Here is a 17,728-nt window from a genome sequence, read left to right on the forward strand (position 1 = left end):
ACACACCCGTGCCGCTGTCCCCGCGCCGGGCCCTCGAGTCCTGTCACCTCGGGCCGCCTGCGCCTGGCTCTGGGGCCTGGGCCTCTCCCCTCCTCCCGCCCGCGGACCTTGCCGCCCCGCCTCCAGCCCGTGCCACGGCGGCCGCCATTGGCGCGGGCCCCCCCCCAGAACGGCGCCCATTGGCCCGGTGCGAAGCCATTCACCCAGCGCATTCCGCCGCCCGCAGGCTTGCGGGGAAACTTCCTTATTATTGTGACGCCGAAAACGGAGAAACCCCGGGTCCGGCGAGAGGGGCTGTGACAGTCGGAGTCCCAAGCTGCGGTTCGGCTGCTGCCGAGGTGCGCAGGGCGGGGGCCGGGGTTCCAGGGAGGAGGGTACGGCGGAGCTGCAGCCGTGCTGGGCCGCGTTCCGCCTGGCACTGCAGTCAGCGCGCGGCTCCCGGAGGGGCGGCTGCGGCTCCTCCCGTGGCTCCGGCGGCGGGGGCTGCAGGCACCTCCAGAGACGACCTGGGTCTGGGGCGCGGGGAGGTTGGGGCGCGGCGCCCTTAGTACCCTGCGTACGCCTCCCTGGCGTTCTCGTGGGCTCGCCCTCCGGTCAGAGAGCCCCGCGCCGGGAAAGGCGAGACAAGCCTTCAAAATGGGAGCGCCTCCCGCCCGCGCTCGGCCGCCCTCCCGCCCTGCCGCCCGGGAGGAATTGCGACGCAGAAAGTCAAAAGGAGGATAGTCCCTATGCTCGCCCCCTGCCCCTATTTAAATTCTGGGGTTCCAGGGACCTCCGTGCAGTGAGGGGCGCGGACGCTTTCAATTGAAATGGGAGCTGGCGAGGCCCTGGCATTTTGGGGAACCTCAGCGGCCGCGAGGAGTTTGCGCCGAGGACGCGGTGCACGGCGTCCGCGATGACAGCGCCGGCAGGGCTGCGGGGCCCGGCACCACCCACTTCGCGGAGGCCGGGCCGGCTCGCCTCTCCCGGGTCCGCCTCCTGGGCGGGGCCGGGGGCGAGGGTGTGTGCGGACACGTGTGTACGGGTGTGTGTGTGTGCGCCGACACGTCGGTGCGGACCGACGCGGGGGTGTCAGGAGCTGGGACGGCCGGGGGCAGGTGAGACTTGAGTCATTTGTGAATGTGTGGAGTGGGCAAACCAGGGCAACCAGACCGAGAGGAGCATGTGTAACCTGAAACAGGTGAGCCTATGGAGACAGTACCTAATGCGACTGTGCACGGAATATGTGTATGCAGCATGAGCTCCAGGGAATAAGTATTTGAACTTTGCTGTTGGTCTGTCACTGTTTCTGGCTGCTTTCTGATTGCATTTTACATCAGCTTTCAAATGAGCCCAATTAGGAAGTACCTAATTCAGAGAAAAGCCTTCCAGGATTTTGCTTGCATTCATCACGCATAGAATGCTTTGGGAAAGACGATTCAAGAGCTCTCTTCCATTTTTATGTGTCTTCTGGCTCTTTCCACAAATAAGCTATTTCTAGAACCTTTTATTTGAAGATTAGATAAGATCAAGTGAGCTGATTTTTCAACTCTAGACTTGAGAGAAATGAAAAAATAAAAAGTTTTAAATGCAGTGATCGGGTATCATGTTTTAGTCGGCAGATTACTGTGAAGCTCTCTCCTTTTGTACTTTCCTTTACCCTGGGGGAGGAGGGAGTAGCATTATAAATCAGAAAAGCAAAGTACATGGAATGCATATCCTAAAGCAAAATAATTGAATTACATATTTTATTTACATCATGGTCATACCGCCTTCGAGGCTAGGAACTTTCTGTAAAAAGTATAATGCAGGGAACAAGGAGGACAGGTTGGAAACCTCTTTGGCAGAACTCCTTTGGCATGAAAAACAAAATTAGCACATTAGCACTAGCACCCAGTTCTTGTTCAGTAAGTAGCTGGAGTTTACTTTTTGAAAAAGAAACAGGGATTTCAGAATGTTCCATGTTGTGTGCTTGAAGCCATTCGTTATAGCATTTCATTCTGAAGACCAAATTTAAATTTCTTAAGATTTGTATGACCAATTAAAAACTTTTTTTATACTTAATGAGAGTAGTAGTACCCCTACTGGAGACACAAGATAGTTATGCTTCAGTTTTACAAGTAAAAGTACTATTCTCCAGATCGAATGGGATTTTCTGCATAGAGAGGTAGAAATAAAGTTATGACAATATCTTTTCTTTCGAGATGGGGGGTCTCGCTCTGTTGCACAGGCTGGAGTGCACTGGTGCGATCTCGGCTCACTGCAACCTCCGCCTCCCAGGCTCAAGCGAATCCGCCACCTTAGCCTCCAAAGTAGCTGGGACCACAGGCGTGCACCACCATGCCCAGCTAATTTTTTGTAGTTTTTGGTTTCGCCAAAAGACGAAACGGGGTTTTGCCATGTTGCCCAGGCTGATCTCCAACCCCTGGGCTCAGGCTGTCCACCCGCCTGGGCCTCCTAAAGTGCTTGACAAAAATATCTTAAAATCATGGAGTACTTTTTCTTTTGAGATACTTTAGGTACCTCTCTGAGATGATCTCTTCTCATTTTGCATGATGGAGGATGTGGTAATGAAAAGGGAAAGACCGGGTGCAGTGACTGCCTGGGCGCAGTGGCTCACACCTGTAATCCCAGCACTTTGGGCGGCTTGAGACGGGTGGATCACTTGAGGTCAGGAGTTGGAGACCAGCCTGACCAACATGGTGAAACCCCTTCTCTACTAAAAATAGAAAAATTAGCTCGGCGTGGTGGCGGGCGCCTGTAATTCCAGCTACTTGGGAGGCTGAGGCAGGAGAATCGCTTGAACCTGGGAGGCAGAGGTTGCAGTGAGCCGAGATCGGCCACTGCACTCCAGCCTGGGTGAAAGAGCCAGACTCTGTCTCAAAAAAAAAAAAAAAAAAAAAAGAAAAGAAAAGGAATGAAAGGAGACAGTCTTCATAACAGTTGTGGCAAAACAAGCTGCTATGTGTCATACATGGAAAAATAAATAAAATAGACAAAATTTAATTATTTTCCAAAATTTTCTCTAACAAAAATGGGAGATTTTAAAGTAATTCCATTTTTACTACTCCCTATCAAATGTCAGGAATTTTTATAAGGTGATATCTATATCTCTAGTTCACTTTTAGAGGTGATTGATGTCTTTATAACTGGTTAGAGGTTATCTTACTGGTATTTAACCAAACTCCTGTCTTGAGATACAATGCGTGGGGAATATTCAAGATTGAGTAATTTAAAGATATTCTTATTTTCAGAGGTTAACTCCTTTTTGTTTACAGTAACATGAAGACACAACAGAGTTCCATACTAATGTTATTTATTATTTCTTTAACTTGCAGAACTGCAAGGTGTGGAATATTTCTGGCTTCTAGTCCAATGCCAAGTGTGTGACCTGTGGTGAGTTATTTAATTTTTCTGGACCTCAGTTTTTTCATCTTGTAAATGGAGTCCTTTACATGCATTATCCTGTTTAATACTCTCATCAACTCAAGCTAAGGTAGCTACCTAGAGAGGGACCTAAACAAATCTCAGTGCCTTCCTGCTGCTCTAAGAGAGTGAAGAGAACAAGGTGAGCCCAAGAAGTAGGAGACCTGGTTTCTGGTCTCTGCTTCAAGCACTTAATTCTTTTTTTTTTTTTTTTTTTTTTTGAGAGGGAGTCTGGCTGTCGCCCACGCTGGAGTGCAGTGGCGGGATCTCGGCTTACTGCAGGCTCTGCCCCCCGGGGTTCATGCCATTCTCCTGCCTCAGCCTCCCGAGTAGCTGGGACTACAGGCGCCCACCACCTCGCCCAGCTAATTTTTTGTATTTTTAGTAGAGACGGGGTTTCACTGTGTTAGCCAGGATGGTCTTGATCTCCTGACCTCGTGATCCGCCCGCCTCGGCCTTCCAAAGTGCTAGGATTACAGGCGTGAGCCACTGCGCCTGGCCAAGCACTTAATTCTTAGTGGACCAAAGTTACTTGGCCTCTGAAGGCCTTAGCTGCCATTAAAATGAATTTAGGAATGTAAGTCTTTTGCTTAGAGGTTAGATCAAATGGACTTTTAATAAGGTGGTAAATTTGATAATATAACTCTGTCCCCTTTAGACATTTACTCCATTTAGAAATAGTACTTGTTGGTGGCAGGGACATGTGTTTTAGTGTAAGTGAACTGGTTTTATTATTACTCAGGGTGGGGGATCTTTAACATTATCTGGAAAATAAAAGTGGTTACAAGTTGAGGTGGTGGAAATTCAGGTTTTCTAAGAATGGGGGTCAGTTCACTAGGCATTTATCAAGCCTCTACTGTGCTCTTGTACTCTGCTGAGAATGGAAGGCACAAAGATGAGTAAAACCTGGTTCCTTCATGGAGAAACTCCCAGTCTGCACGTGGACAGGGTGTTAGTGGAGGAGGTAGGAGAAGCAGCCGTACTGCCTCAACAGCGCTTTGCATTTTTGTTTGTTTTGTGAAGTATTTGTAAGCATAAAATAATGCATGTCATATATGTTAAGAAACAACAATAAAAGGACAGAAGCAGAATATCAGCCATGCTATTGAAATGTCTCCCTTTGTGCTCCTTCCAGATTGTTCCCTCTATTCCTACTGCCTCCACAATCATTACCCGCTATTTTGTGTTTGTGATTTGCTTTTCTTCATAGCTTTGTTACCACTGATGATTCTTAATCTCCAAATAATATATTTGTTATAGTTGTGTTTGAATTTTGTAAAAATGCATCATACTCTGAATTCTTCTGTGACTCAACACTTTTTAAGATTTAGTTACAATGATGCTTATAGATGGAGTTTATTTTTTACTGCTGTACAGTGTTCTGTTTTATGCATGTGCCACACTGTATCTGTTTTCTTATTGATGGATATTTGTTTTTTGTTTTTTTCCTATTTCAAATAATGCTGGAATGAACATTCTTATACGTGTATCTTGGTGCATATGTTCATGAGTTTCTCACTGCATTGGACTGTAAGATAGCCACTAGTCACCTAGGGCTACTTACATTAAAATTTATTAAAATAAAATATTAACTATTTCAGTTCTTCACTTGTATTAGTCACATTTCAAGTACTCAATAGCCACATATACCTACTGGCTACCATAGTGGACAGTGCAAATATATAGCATTTCCATTATCACAGAAAGTTCCAAGTTTCCAGATTTTACTCATCTTTGTATCTCCATTTATTAGTATAGTACAGGAGCACCATAGATGCTTAATAAGTTGGATAATGCTGGTCATATGCCCAGCAGTGAAATTACTGTGTGGGGAGGTATCCACATCTTCATCTTCACTGGAGAATGCCAACTTGTTTTGCCGAGTGCTTATGCCAGTTTATATTCCCACCAGCTGTCTGTGAGGGCCCTGGCTGTTGTATATCCTTGACTTGGTATTGTTAGACTTTTCAATTCTTGCCAGTCTCGTTGGTGTCTTTTGAAGGCAGTCCACAGCTTAAGCAGACTGCAGAGAAGTCATTCTTCCAGCTTCACAAAGCCTAGCACCAGGTAGTGAAGAAGGCACCACCTTAGAGGGGATGATCCGGGGAAGGGTAGGAGTGTTTCCTGTGTTGGCTGAGGGGGTCAGAGGACCAAAGTCCAGCTAAAGTGGAGGAGAGAGAAAACAGCAAGGAGCGGATTCACGTTGTTGAAAACTTCTCTTTGCCTTCTATGACATTTCTGTCTTTGGTAGGAACATTTTTGATAATAAGGCAAGTCATTAAAATGAATCTTCTTTGTTACCAGAGTTAATTCTGCATTTTAGTTTTGGCCCTACATTTATTTAAAGCCTGAATTTGGGGAGTATCTGCAAAGCACTGAAGGTTTTGGACATTGTCTTTTCCTGCTGTTGAAAGAGACCCTCTTCATATATACAACATTCAGGTAATTGCTTCTAAGCTTACTTGAAAGGAAGCTTATCCCTATTTTAAATGAGATTAGAAGTCCTGCCTGAGTGTTATTTTGGTCTCAGTGCCTTTCAAACAAAGGGATAAGAATGAGTTGTTAGGCTGCTGTGTGCATAGTCGCATAGTCTTATCATAAGACAAAGTTTAGGAATTGAAGGTTGTCTTTTAGCATTCAACTCACTAGAGCTAGTAAAAAGAGATTTATCTCCCCACCGCCCTCCACCCATGCCCTCTCCAGAATTTAAAAGCAAATGCACACAAAAAAACTTCCTCCTATCAACCTCAAATCCCTTTCATGAAAGTTATGGCAGATGGTTGTGATGCTGCTTTGCTGTAGTGCAGATTTGGCAGAATGCAGCTAGTGCTAATTGCAGTGAGGAAGACAGGAGTCACAATCCCATCCTCTTTTGGGAATTGTCCTGTCTGCTGAAATCTCAAAGAAGAGCACTAGGAGTAGGAGTAACATTGACTAAAGCAGCTGACATTTACTGGTCACTTACTACTACATGCCAGGCACCATGCTAAGCCCTTTTTACATGCATTTTCTCATTAATCCTCACAACACTCTAGCACCTTCTCCTGATTTTGGAGCTTAAGGTGGGTAAACATCTTTCCTCAGGTTTCACAGCTAACGTGGTTAATGTAGGGCTTGGATTTTAGTTCCTTTGACCCTTAAGCTCTGCTAAGATTATCTTGAATCTCTTACCAAGAATAGATGAGAAGGACTCAGGAAAGTGCCAGGTTGACATTGAGAGAAAGTTGTACTTCAAAAGTAGTCCTTCCTTTTGTTTTGTCATGGGGAAATAAGAGGCAGGAAATGCAGCCAAGTGGGGCTGGTGTAGGTGCTGAGGGAAGTGTAGTCCTATATTTTGCAGCGAATTTCATAATTGTGTATTTTGAAGGAAAATAAAAGATTCTGCTCTTCTAGGAGCAAGCAAGAGAGTGAATGAGGAAAAATGGGTGTAAGGACCTTGGAGATCAAAATGCCCAGCGATGCAGACCGTTGCTGAAACTAGACCTTTAAAGTCATGGACATCAGCAGCTATAAGATTTAGGGGTCCAACTGGAGTGTACTTTGAAGTGAAAGCTGTGCTAATGGCTGGCTTCTCTCCAATGTGTTGAACTTCTCTCCTGAAAGCTAGATGATTTTAGTTGCTTTCTTCTTTAGTTCCGGCAGAGCATTGTGATGACCTAGGCCGTATTTATAGTTAGGATTGATAGTTTATTCACAGATACACATCTTTTTTGTGGTTGCTATTTAATTCTCTTGGTGGGCAGTTTTTATTTGACCAATTGAAGATTCCATTACTGTAACTCAGTTGGGAAGAATTTTTGAAGTTTTCTTGAACAATAGTCCTTTTTATTATCTTTTTTCATAAATTGTTTTTACTAGTCAGTCAGGGATGAGGCCATACTTCAGGCTGTTTACACAGGATTGTGCTTGGCCAAAGCACCCAGAACTCAGATGACTCTCAAGGACTGACTCATGCCAGATAAACTACAAAAAGCTGATAGACCCAGGACGCCAAATTAATAATGAGAATTAGAAATCCTAATAAGACTGAGATGCTTTGGTTACCTGGTCACAGTATTCTATCCCTGTAGTAGAATCTGCCCTAGAAACCAAGTTATTTAAGGTTGCTTGCTAAGCAAGGCAATTGGTTGGGTGAATTTAATGACAACTGTTATGGAATCTGATCCACCCATCCACTTTTAGGAAAGAATTACTTAGCGGATCAGATAGCCAGGTTGACTGATCAGGGTCCCTGTTTTCTCTGGAGAGTGGTGCAGACACATTGGGAAGTCTGGCCTTTTGGTTATCTACTTTCTAAGCTCCTTACTATACAGCACAGCATAGTGTCTCTTTCTTTTCCTTTACTTCATCTTTTTTTTGTTAGTTTCACTTTCTTCATCTGTAAATTAGAGATAATGGCAGTATCTGTCTCATAGAAGATGAAATGAGCCAACATCTGTGAAGCACATAGAAAAGTACCAGACTCAGAGTAAGCTCAAATCAGGTCTTATCTGCTGTTATTATTAATAATGTCATTATTAATATTATCAGTCAGGAGTTTCTTTCTATTGCAAGTGAAAGAAACCTGATTCAAACAAGCATAAATAAATAAGCTTAAGTAAGCAAAGAAGGGACTTGTTATACTCTGTATATAGTTAGGTTCTGTAAAGTCATGGTGAATACCATATTAGTGAATACAGAGCCATTGTTTCTGAGGAAATACAGGATTAGGTTCTTGTAGGCTCTGGTCAAGAGATTTTTATCAGCCAGCTGACGCATAACCTTTTTTTATGTGTGTTTCTGTCTAGACAGCCTATTTAATATATATTTCTTACTAATATACACAATATTTCTTGGTAATAAAACACTAGTTGAGAAGGGTTTAACATTTTCTTGACCCTGTGTAATGTGACAGTGTTTTTGGCTTTCAGCCTCACATCAGTGCTATCCACTGTGATTTTTATTTTTTATGGGTTGTCATCTCATGAATCCACAGATTTAATTGCTTTTCCATTGTATCTATAGCTTCATTATGTACTCTGGATATTACTTTAGCTCTCTCCAGGGGAGGCCTCACATACAGATCAGCAGATTTCCTGTTCCATATTTTGGATGTACCCGCTTGTTGATTCATTAACATTGAACTCACAGCCAACACTATAACTCATGCATGAAAGAAACTTACCTAATACACATTTTTTTCTCTGTAAGGCACATCACAACCTTCTTGCACCTAAGAACACTAGAAGGTAGGAGAGATAAGACAAATTTATGAAATACTAAAAATGAAAAAATCCATTAATGTGGATAATAGCAATTGAGCAAGTTGGGAAAAATAAATTATTTCTAGATTATGTGAGCTTGCTGGTCTATTTAAATGTGTATCATTAGGCCACCAACCACCACCACCACTACCCTGCCAGTTTTTCATTTTATTTCTGCTTCCCTCTCCACAATATTTGTAGTTAATTCAAAGAATAACATTTAATCTTAATACTTTTTTAGTGTAGAGTCTAGACAAGGAATAAAAATCTTGGGAAGAAGCAGAACTTTCTGTGTAAGACAGCAAATTGAGATTCAGTTTTATATTTTATTTTGGGCCTTTTCATGCCTTTCCTGAAAGCCTCAAGAGTTCAAAGCATACCTCAGGATTACAATAAGGCAGTTTTAAAATTGTTATATACCAATTAAGGCCATTGAGTTAAGTCCAAAGTACTGTAATTGTTGTCAAGAGAGGTTGAAAGTATGAGCTTCCTCTGTGTTGTAATCTTTAATTTGTAGCCATTTGGGCATGCTTTTACCTTGGGAGAAAAGAGTTTGTCATTTTAAAAGCTGACTTTGCATAGAATAGCCAATTAGCTGTCTCCTTCATATGTTGACAGTTCTGTCCTGTAGATTGGCTGATATATTCAGCTTTGATGTGTTCTCCTAGTATTATAATTCAAAGTAAGTCTTCACTAGTTCTGTTAGAATCCATCCTCTTTTCATTAGGATGAAATGAATGTACCAATGAAAAGACCTTTGAAGTCTGCAATCTTGTCTTGAAATCCTGATATTTTGACCTGTAGGACCTAGAACAGTGATTCTTAATATGGAGAGACTAGCATGTTTAAGAAGTATGATTAGAAAAGGATATTCAGAATTATAATTAAAATGTATATTTGGAAACCGGCTGGGCTCCGTGGCTCACACCTGTGATCCAAGCACTTTGGGAGGCCAAGGCGGGCTAATTACTTTAGGTCAGGAGTTCAAGACCAGCCTGCCCAACATGGCGAAACCCTGTCTCTACTAAAATATCAAAAAAATAGTGGGGTGTGGTGGCACACGCCTGTAATCCCAGCTACTTCAGAGACTGAGGCAGGAGAATTACTTGAACCTGTGAGGCGTAGGTTGCAGTGAGCTGAGATTGCGCCACTGCACTCCAGCCTGGGAGACAGAGCGAGACTTGGTCTCCAAAAAAAAAAAAAAAAAAAAAAAAAAGTATGTTTGGAAACTGAAATGTAATCTGAATGTCCTTAAGACCAATCTTCTGCATTGCTTGTTTGTTTTTAAGATGGGTCTCGCTCTATTGCCCAGGCTGGAGTGCAGCAGTGCGATCACAGCTCACTGAAACCTTGACCTCCTAGGCTCAAACGATCCTCTCACCCCAGCACCCCAAGTAGCTGGGACTACAGGTGTGTCCTACCACACTTGGCTGATTTTATTTATTTTTTTGTGGAGATAAGGTCTCACTGTGTTGCCCAGTCTGGTCTCAAACTCCTGGGCTTAAGCTGTCCTCTCACCTTGGCCTCCCAAAGTGTTAGGATCACAGGCGTGAGCCACTGTGCCTGGTCACTGTTTTCTTTAATATCCAGATAAAGTGATTCAAGCCCAAGGCGATGCTGATTAGAGATTTAGTGTCTTTCTCAAATTTCTAAGAATTTCCAAGGGGAAGAAGAATGTTTAGGTTCTCTTATCATGCCTCATCCAAAACTCTTGCTCAGTTGTCAGTCTTCAGGAGGGGCTCTGAGGGCTTATTTTCAAGGTTCTTTTTATTCATGTTTGGCAAAATACAGTTATTGTAAGGGTGTTGTGTCTTAACTTTGATAGAAGGTTTGGGATTCTCAAAAGTAGTTACAGAACAGGCAACAAGTTCAAACTGAGTGTTAGACACCACTGTTCTCAAAATTCATCTGCTGTTCTCTGCCACGGAGAATCTACTGTTTACTGGCCAGGTTCCAAACTTGCAGCCATATTACAGGCTTCAATCGCTTTCTCTTTTTTTTTTTTTTTTTTGAGGTGGAGTTTTGCTCTTGTTGCCCAGGCTGGAGTGCAGTGGCGCCATCTTGGCTCCCTGCAACCTCTGCCTCCTGGGTTCAAGTGATTCTTGTGCCTCAGCCTCCCGAGTAGCTGGGATTATGGGCACCCGCCACCACGCCCCACTAATTTTTGTATTTTTAGTAGAGATGGGGTTTCACCATGTTGGTCAGGCTGGTCTCGAACTCCTTCCTCAGGTGATCCGTCTGCCTCAGCCTCCCAAAGTGCTGGGATTACAGGTGTGAGCCACCATGCCCGGCCAATCGCTCTCTCTTAATTTGGTATCTTAAATAGGAGGATCTACTGTTTTATAAGGCATGCGTGGGATTTCCCCCGTCTCCTTTCGTCTCTAAATCTTGGACCTTTCTTTCAAAACCAGAGAGGTGCATGGGGTATTTTCCTTGACAGAAGATCCACCCACTTAAGATTTCCAACTTTATCAATAGTCAGAACTTTTGAAGTTATAATATTTCATTTCTGATCAAAGCATTAGATAAAGCTTCCCCTCTTATGTCTTTGTAAGCAAAAATAATATATTGAAATAATTGATACCTTTCCCTTATTAAACTCTAGGGGTTGTTCCCTCCTCCTTTCTGTTGTAGAAAAAATACCTTTGTGCCTATTATGTTGGTAATAACAATTCTCACAGTTAAACTCAAGAAAGCCTTGTTGGCTGATGTGGACCTGCAGAGGCAGTAGACATGTAGCAAGAGAAAGGAAATTTAAAGACAATTAAAAAATCTTTACTGAGATATAATTCACATACCATAAAATTTACTTTTTTTTTTTTTTGATACTGAATTTTGCTCTTATTGCCCAAGCTGGAGTGCAATGGTGTGACCTCAGCTCACTGCAACCTCTGCCTCCCGGATTCAAGCGATTCTCCTACCTCAGCCTCCTGAGTAGCTGGATTACACGCATGCGCCACCGCGCCTGGCTGATTTTGTATTTTTAGTAGAGATGGGGTCTCCCCGTGTTGGTCAGGCTGGTGTGGAACTCCCGACCTCAGGTGGTCCGCCCGCCTTGACCTCCCAAAGTGCTGGGATTACAGGCATGAGCCACTACGCCCGGCCTAAAATTTACCTATTTAAAGTATAAAATTTAGGGGTTTTTAGTATATTTACCATGTTTTAAAACCATCACCACAACCTAAATTTAGAACATTTTACCACTTTCCAAAAGGGCAGGTACAGTCACTCTCCATTCTCCTCTTTCCCTCCAGTCCTAGGCAGACACTAGTCTATTTTCTATTGCCTGTTCTATACATTTCATGTAAACGGAATCATATAATTTGTGGACTTTTGTGACTGGATTCTTTTACTTAGCATAATATATTCACCGTTCATCCATATTGCAGCCAAATAATATCCCATTGTATAGATATACCATGTTTTATTTAACCATTCATCAGTTGATGGACATTTTGGTTATTTCCTTTCAATATTATGTATAATGCTGTTGTGAACATTCCTTTATAAGTTTTTGTGTGGACGTAGTCTTGCAGTTCTCTTGGGTTTATAACTAGTAGTGAAATTGCTGGATCACATGGTATCTCTATGTTTAGTCTTTTCAGGAACTGCCAGACATTTTTATAAGCCAATGTAGGATGGTTCTAATAGCCCCACATTATCACCAACACTTGTTGTTACCTGGCCATCATTGTGGTGTGAATTGGTAGCGAGAGATGAGATTTTTTTTGTTTGTATGAAAGGGAAACATGAATTGTTAAAAGGTAACGAAACTTTAGGCTAGGGTCAGTAATCAGGCAAAAGTTGATTACCTGCTAAATAGAAGAGGTCTGTGTTATACTGTGGTCTCTGTTGAAGGAGATTAAAATCTGTTTGGGGAGTTAAGTTATAAAGATATAAAGAGAAAGCTACCAGTTAGGCAGTATAGTAGACATGTCAGAGGGATGCAGGCTGACTGTCGCTGCAACAATCCCAGAGTCTCTCAAGTAGGAAGTGAGGCTTGACTCAAATCTGGAACCAAGGGTAAAAGGGAATGGCAGAGAAGATAACATTTTTTTTTTCTATTTCTCATCTTCACTTCAAGTGGTGAAATACTACTAACCAATCTAATATTAGGGTACCTAAAGGAGTTAATTGGTTCAAAATTTTTTAAAACATTAAATAAGCAGAAAATTCAAAGGAATGATGCATTGAGAAAGGATAAGGTGAAGTCTTGAGAGTAATTTCAAAACTGTTACTAACTTAATGGTTTGCCAAGATTGTTTCAGCCCATCTCCTGTACTCAGTATCCTTTAGCAGTGATCTGAAAACCATATTCTGTCTGTTTACTCATTCATTTAAACAAACACAATTTATTTAAACTTCTTTTTTAAACTCTGATTAAAATACAAAATAGCATTATAACGTAACTGCTTTCAACAGTATTAATATGTTTTATTTTGAGTTGTAAGATATCTGAAGAATGTTAAGGGGAGGGTTATTTTTTAAATTGGTTACATTCATTACTTGATTTTCTATGACCTATTTCTTTTTAATTAAAAAATAATTTTTTTAAACTCTCTCCTAGGCTACATGATTCCCTGAAAGATAAGAACAATGTTATGTTGGGGATATTGGTCTCTGGGCCAACCTGGTATCAGCACCAACCTGCAGGGAATTGTGGCTGAGCCCCAGGTGTGTGGGTTCATATCTGACAGAAGTGTCAAGGAAGTGGCCTGTGGGGGAAACCACTCTGTGTTCCTGCTGGAAGATGGGGAAGTTTACACATGTGGTTTGAACACCAAGGGGCAACTGGGCCATGAGCGGGAAGGAAACAAGCCAGGTAAGTGCACCTTGTCTGTCTTGATTATTGGTGAGAATGGAAAGTTGGAGGACACAATGGCAAAGGGCCCAGTTGGAGCTTTCTCCACCAAGTGTTCGGTTTTCAGGGAGGCTCTTTTGAACGGTGCAGGGATTCCTTCCTGTTTGGAACCCTTGTGTCTAATTCAAGCCTTTTGATGGAAAAGCAGACTTTTCTTTTCTTTTCTTTTCTTTTTTTTTTGAGATATGGTCTCGCTCTGTCGCCCAGGCTTGAGTGCAGTGGTGAGATCTTGGCTCACTGCAACCTCCACCTCCCAGGTTCAGGCAATTTTCATGCCTCAGCCACCTGACTAGCTGGGATTACAGACATGCGCCACCACAAGACTTTTTATTTTTCATCTTATTAGAGAACATATGTAATATCAGTTACCTGGGGAGGGGAGGTGACTAGTTAGTTCAGAGTTAGAATAAAATAGATTTTGCCCATTGTATTAGTCGGTTTTCACACTGCTGATAAGACATACCCAAGACTGGGCAGTTTAGAAAAGAAAGAGGTTTATTGGGTTTACAGTTCCACGTGGCTGGGGAGGCCTCACAATCATGGCAGAAGGTGAAAGGCATGTTTCACATGGCGGCAGACAAGAGAAGAGAGCTTGTGCAGGGAGACTCCCATTTTTAAAACCATCAGATCTCTTAAGACTCATTCACTATTATGAGAACAGCACAGGAAAGACCTGCCCGCATAATTCAGTTACCTCCCACTGGATCCCTCCCATAACATGTGGGAATTCAAGATGAGATTTGGGTGGGGACACAGCCAAATCATATCATCCAGTAATTTAATGCCGAGAAATATGACAGTTTTTTGAATAGGTAATCCTCACACAATCACTATCAGAAACTTTACTTCCTGATTACCTATATTCATTCCTTTGTTTCTGCAACATGCTCTTACATGTTTTGTGCTAAGCAATGCGATTGGTGTTATGAGTGGAGGGATGAATGAGATATGGTGATGATGTGGCTGCAGCGATCCTTATGGCAAATGCTGTCATGCAAGTCTGTGTTATGTAAGTTGAAGAGTACACCAGAGGTGTAGGGGAGGGGAGATTGGTTCTGCCTTTGGTGTTGAGTAGCACTTTGGTGTGTGTGTGTGTGTGTGTATGCATGTGCACTTGGGTGTATGAATGAATGTGGCAGCATCACTAAGCTTATTGCACACCTGATACCCAGTGATGTGAATATAAAGGTGCAATACTTGTTCAAGGCATGTTGAATAGTGTGGTGAGACTGGGAAGAGAGGGTGATGGAAGAGGATAAGCTGGAAAGGTAGGGGGGCTAATTCGTTTCCTTAAATTTCAGTGCTTTTAATTGATTTATAACAGGTGCTACACATATTTTAAGCTTGTTGATTTTATTTTTTTCCACCTATTTTTACATTTTTTTTTGAGACAGGATCTGGCTCTGTCACCCAGGCTGGAGTGCAGTGGTGCCATCTTGAGTCACTGCAACCTCCGCCTCCCGGGCTGCAGATATCCTCTCAGTCTCAGTCTCCTGACTAGCTACAACTACAGGCATGTGCCAATACACCTGCTAATTTTTTAATTTTTGTTTTAGTAGAGACGGAGTTTTGCCATGTTGTCCAGGCTGGTCTCAAACTCTTGAGCTCAAGCAATCTGCCTGCCTTGGCCTCCCAAAGTGCTGGCATTACAGGTGCGAACCACTGTTCCTGGCCCTATTTTTACTTTTAAAGAATCTAAGTTTGACTTTCAGTATATGTGTAGCATGGATTTATAAGGTCCTCTTAGTAGTGAGGATGTGTAAATGAATCTTCTTTTGGTGAGAAATTTTAAGGTAGGGTCTTAAATTGTGACCACATATTTGTCATACTAGCATAGGTGTTTGCCCCTTTTTTTGTTACCTGCCATTCTTTTCATTCAATACAGATCATTCCAGACACCGAAGCTTCATTAAAGAATAACCTTACAGTTTTTTCTAGATGATTTTATCGTTTTATTTGGCATCAATATGAATTAAATTTTTTCTGTGACACTGTCTCCCTCTTCTCTCACGTTTATTATTCCCTTCCATAGTAAGTGACCATGTTCCATAGTTTCCCTGCCCAAAATGTCAGTGTAAATTTATAATCGTTAATTTTTATGTTGCCCATTGGAAAGAGGGCTGCAGGGCTTAGGCACAATTGTGAAGGATGTGAAGTGTGGTTGATGAGCTTCCAATTCCTCATTCTTTGCCACCAGGTTCCTTCAGGAAGCCCGCTGTGAGACATGCACCAGGCCTACTCATCTGGGGGCAGTACCCCATGTTCTAGTCAGGGGTTTCTTAACCTGAGGACCCTGAAATCTTGGGATTTCAAGGAAGGGGTTTGTAGAGTCATCTACAGATGAACACCATTCCATGTACCGTGCACTCAATACTATAGGTTTTCAAATTATTCTGTTGTTTACTAAAATGAAAATTCAGTTGAAAATGCCACTAATTCAGAAATTAGTAAATCCTATTTATTATGTATTTTACCAATTAATAGAATACAAAGGTATCATATACAACTACCATGGAGGTGGCAGGAAGAAGATTGACTTTTTCAAATGGTCTTCATACTGGAACAGATTAAAAACCAAGTCTTCTTTCTTTTCCTCCTGTTAAAACTCACTTGTGTCTCACATTAAGCTCCTAAATGTGCCCTCTGTTTCCCTAGGCCAGAGCCAGTGTCTGACAAGTAATGCATTCGGAGGGTCATGGCCCAACAGTATGCTCTTTCCTGTGGGAATGTCTACATTCAGCCAGGATTTAGGAACTTCACTCCAATGATCTTTGAAGGACTTGTACAACTCTAGCCAGCCTTTGAAGGGAGTATTTTGGGAACTGGGAAGAGATCTTTCTAGTCCTCCCATGGAGACAGCAAGGTTATGGTGAAGTTTGGAATCAGATAAAACTAATGGAGGCATTACATCTCTAATCTAAAATGGGGATTATAGTCTAGGTGTGGTGGCACACACCTGTAATCCCATCACTTTGGGAGGCCAAGGCCAGAGGATTGCTTGCCAAGGAGTTGGGGACCAGCCTGGGCAACATACAGATGCAAAAAAAAAAAAAAAAAAAAATTAGCTGGGCATGGTGGTGTGTACCTGTTGTTCCTGCTACTTGGGAGGTTGAGGTTGGAAGGTCACTTGAGCCCTGGAGATCAAAACTGTGGTGAGCTGTGATTGCATCATTGCACTCCAGCCTGGGCAACAGAGCAAGACTCTGTCTCAAAACAAAACAAACAACAACAACAAAAAACCCCAAAATAAATAAATAAATAAAAATGGGGATTATAATACTCTTTCATAGGTAGAGTAATCTGTGTAAATATTGAATGCAGTGTCTGGCAGTTTTATATCATGCCTCAGAAATTATGCTACCGTGCAGTTTCACCATCCCGTGTAAAGGCTGATACTGTCTCTGGAGTTACAGGGAAAGAAGCCTAAGCTGGGAGTTTGAGAACTGGGATCTAGTTTTTTATCTACCAGGAAATAATTGCCTGTCCCTGGGCAAGTTTCTTCCTATTTCTGAGTCACAGTTCCCTTTCCTGTAAAAGGAGTAGACTTCCTGTTCTAATCAGATAGTTCTTGGTGAAGGGGATTCACATGATAAAGAAGACACCACAAAACTGCTGGTAGTGTTACAGACAGAGAAATATGTTACAGGAAAGGGGTCCCGATCCAGACCCCAAGAGAGGGTTCTTGGCTCTCTCAAGAAAGAATTCAGGGCAAGTCCGTGGTACAAAATGAAAACAAATTTATTAAGAAAGTAAAGGAATAAAAGAATGGCTACTCCATAGACAGAGCCCTGAGGTCTGCTGATTGCATATTTTTATGGTTATTTCTTGATGATATGCTAAACAAGGTGTGGATTATTCATGCCTCCCCTTTTTAGACCATGTAGGGTAACTTCCTGCCGTTGCCATGGCGTTTCTAAACTGTCATGGCGCTGGTGGGAGTGTAGCAGTGAGGACAACCAGAGCTCACTCTCGTGGCCATTTTGGTTTTAGTGGGTTTTGGCTGGCCCCTTTACTGTAACCTGTTTTATCAGCAAGGTCTTTATGACCTGTATTTTTTGTTGACTTCCTGTCTCATCCTGTGACTTAGAATGCCTTACCTGGGCCAGGTGCAGTGGCTCACGCCTGTAATCCCCGCACATTGGGAGGCCGAGCTGGGTGGATAACGAGGTCAGGAGTCCGAGACCAGCCTGACCAACATGGTGAAACCCCATCTGTACTA

General features: G+C 42.6%; 1 protein-coding gene across 14 annotated transcripts in view; it reads left to right on the forward strand.

Moving 5' to 3' along the window:
* Positions 1–221: 221 nt before the first annotated feature.
* The window catches only part of HERC3 (HECT and RLD domain containing E3 ubiquitin protein ligase 3), a 116,308-nt gene continuing 98,801 nt past the window's right edge, over positions 222–17,728 (forward strand). For 6 of the 14 annotated variants that reach the window (XR_010156635.1, XR_010156637.1, XM_016951856.4 and 3 more), the window contains exons 1-3: positions 222–338; positions 3,318–3,375; positions 13,216–13,470. Coding sequence is in view for 10 of the 14 variants with exons in the window: in XM_016951856.4 (XP_016807345.1) it covers positions 13,245–13,470 (226 nt within the window). In the remaining 4 variants the exon portion in view is untranslated. Of the gene's footprint in view, positions 339–992; positions 1,181–3,317; positions 3,376–5,709; positions 5,848–13,215; positions 13,471–17,728 lie in introns of those variants that run through there. The other 8 variants (XR_010156636.1, XM_016951857.4, XM_054683188.2 and 5 more) reach the window with 4 other exon arrangements.

This window comes from Pan troglodytes, chromosome 3 (genome assembly GCF_028858775.2).
Source record: "Pan troglodytes isolate AG18354 chromosome 3, NHGRI_mPanTro3-v2.0_pri, whole genome shotgun sequence".
NCBI lineage: Eukaryota > Metazoa > Chordata > Mammalia > Primates > Hominidae > Pan > Pan troglodytes.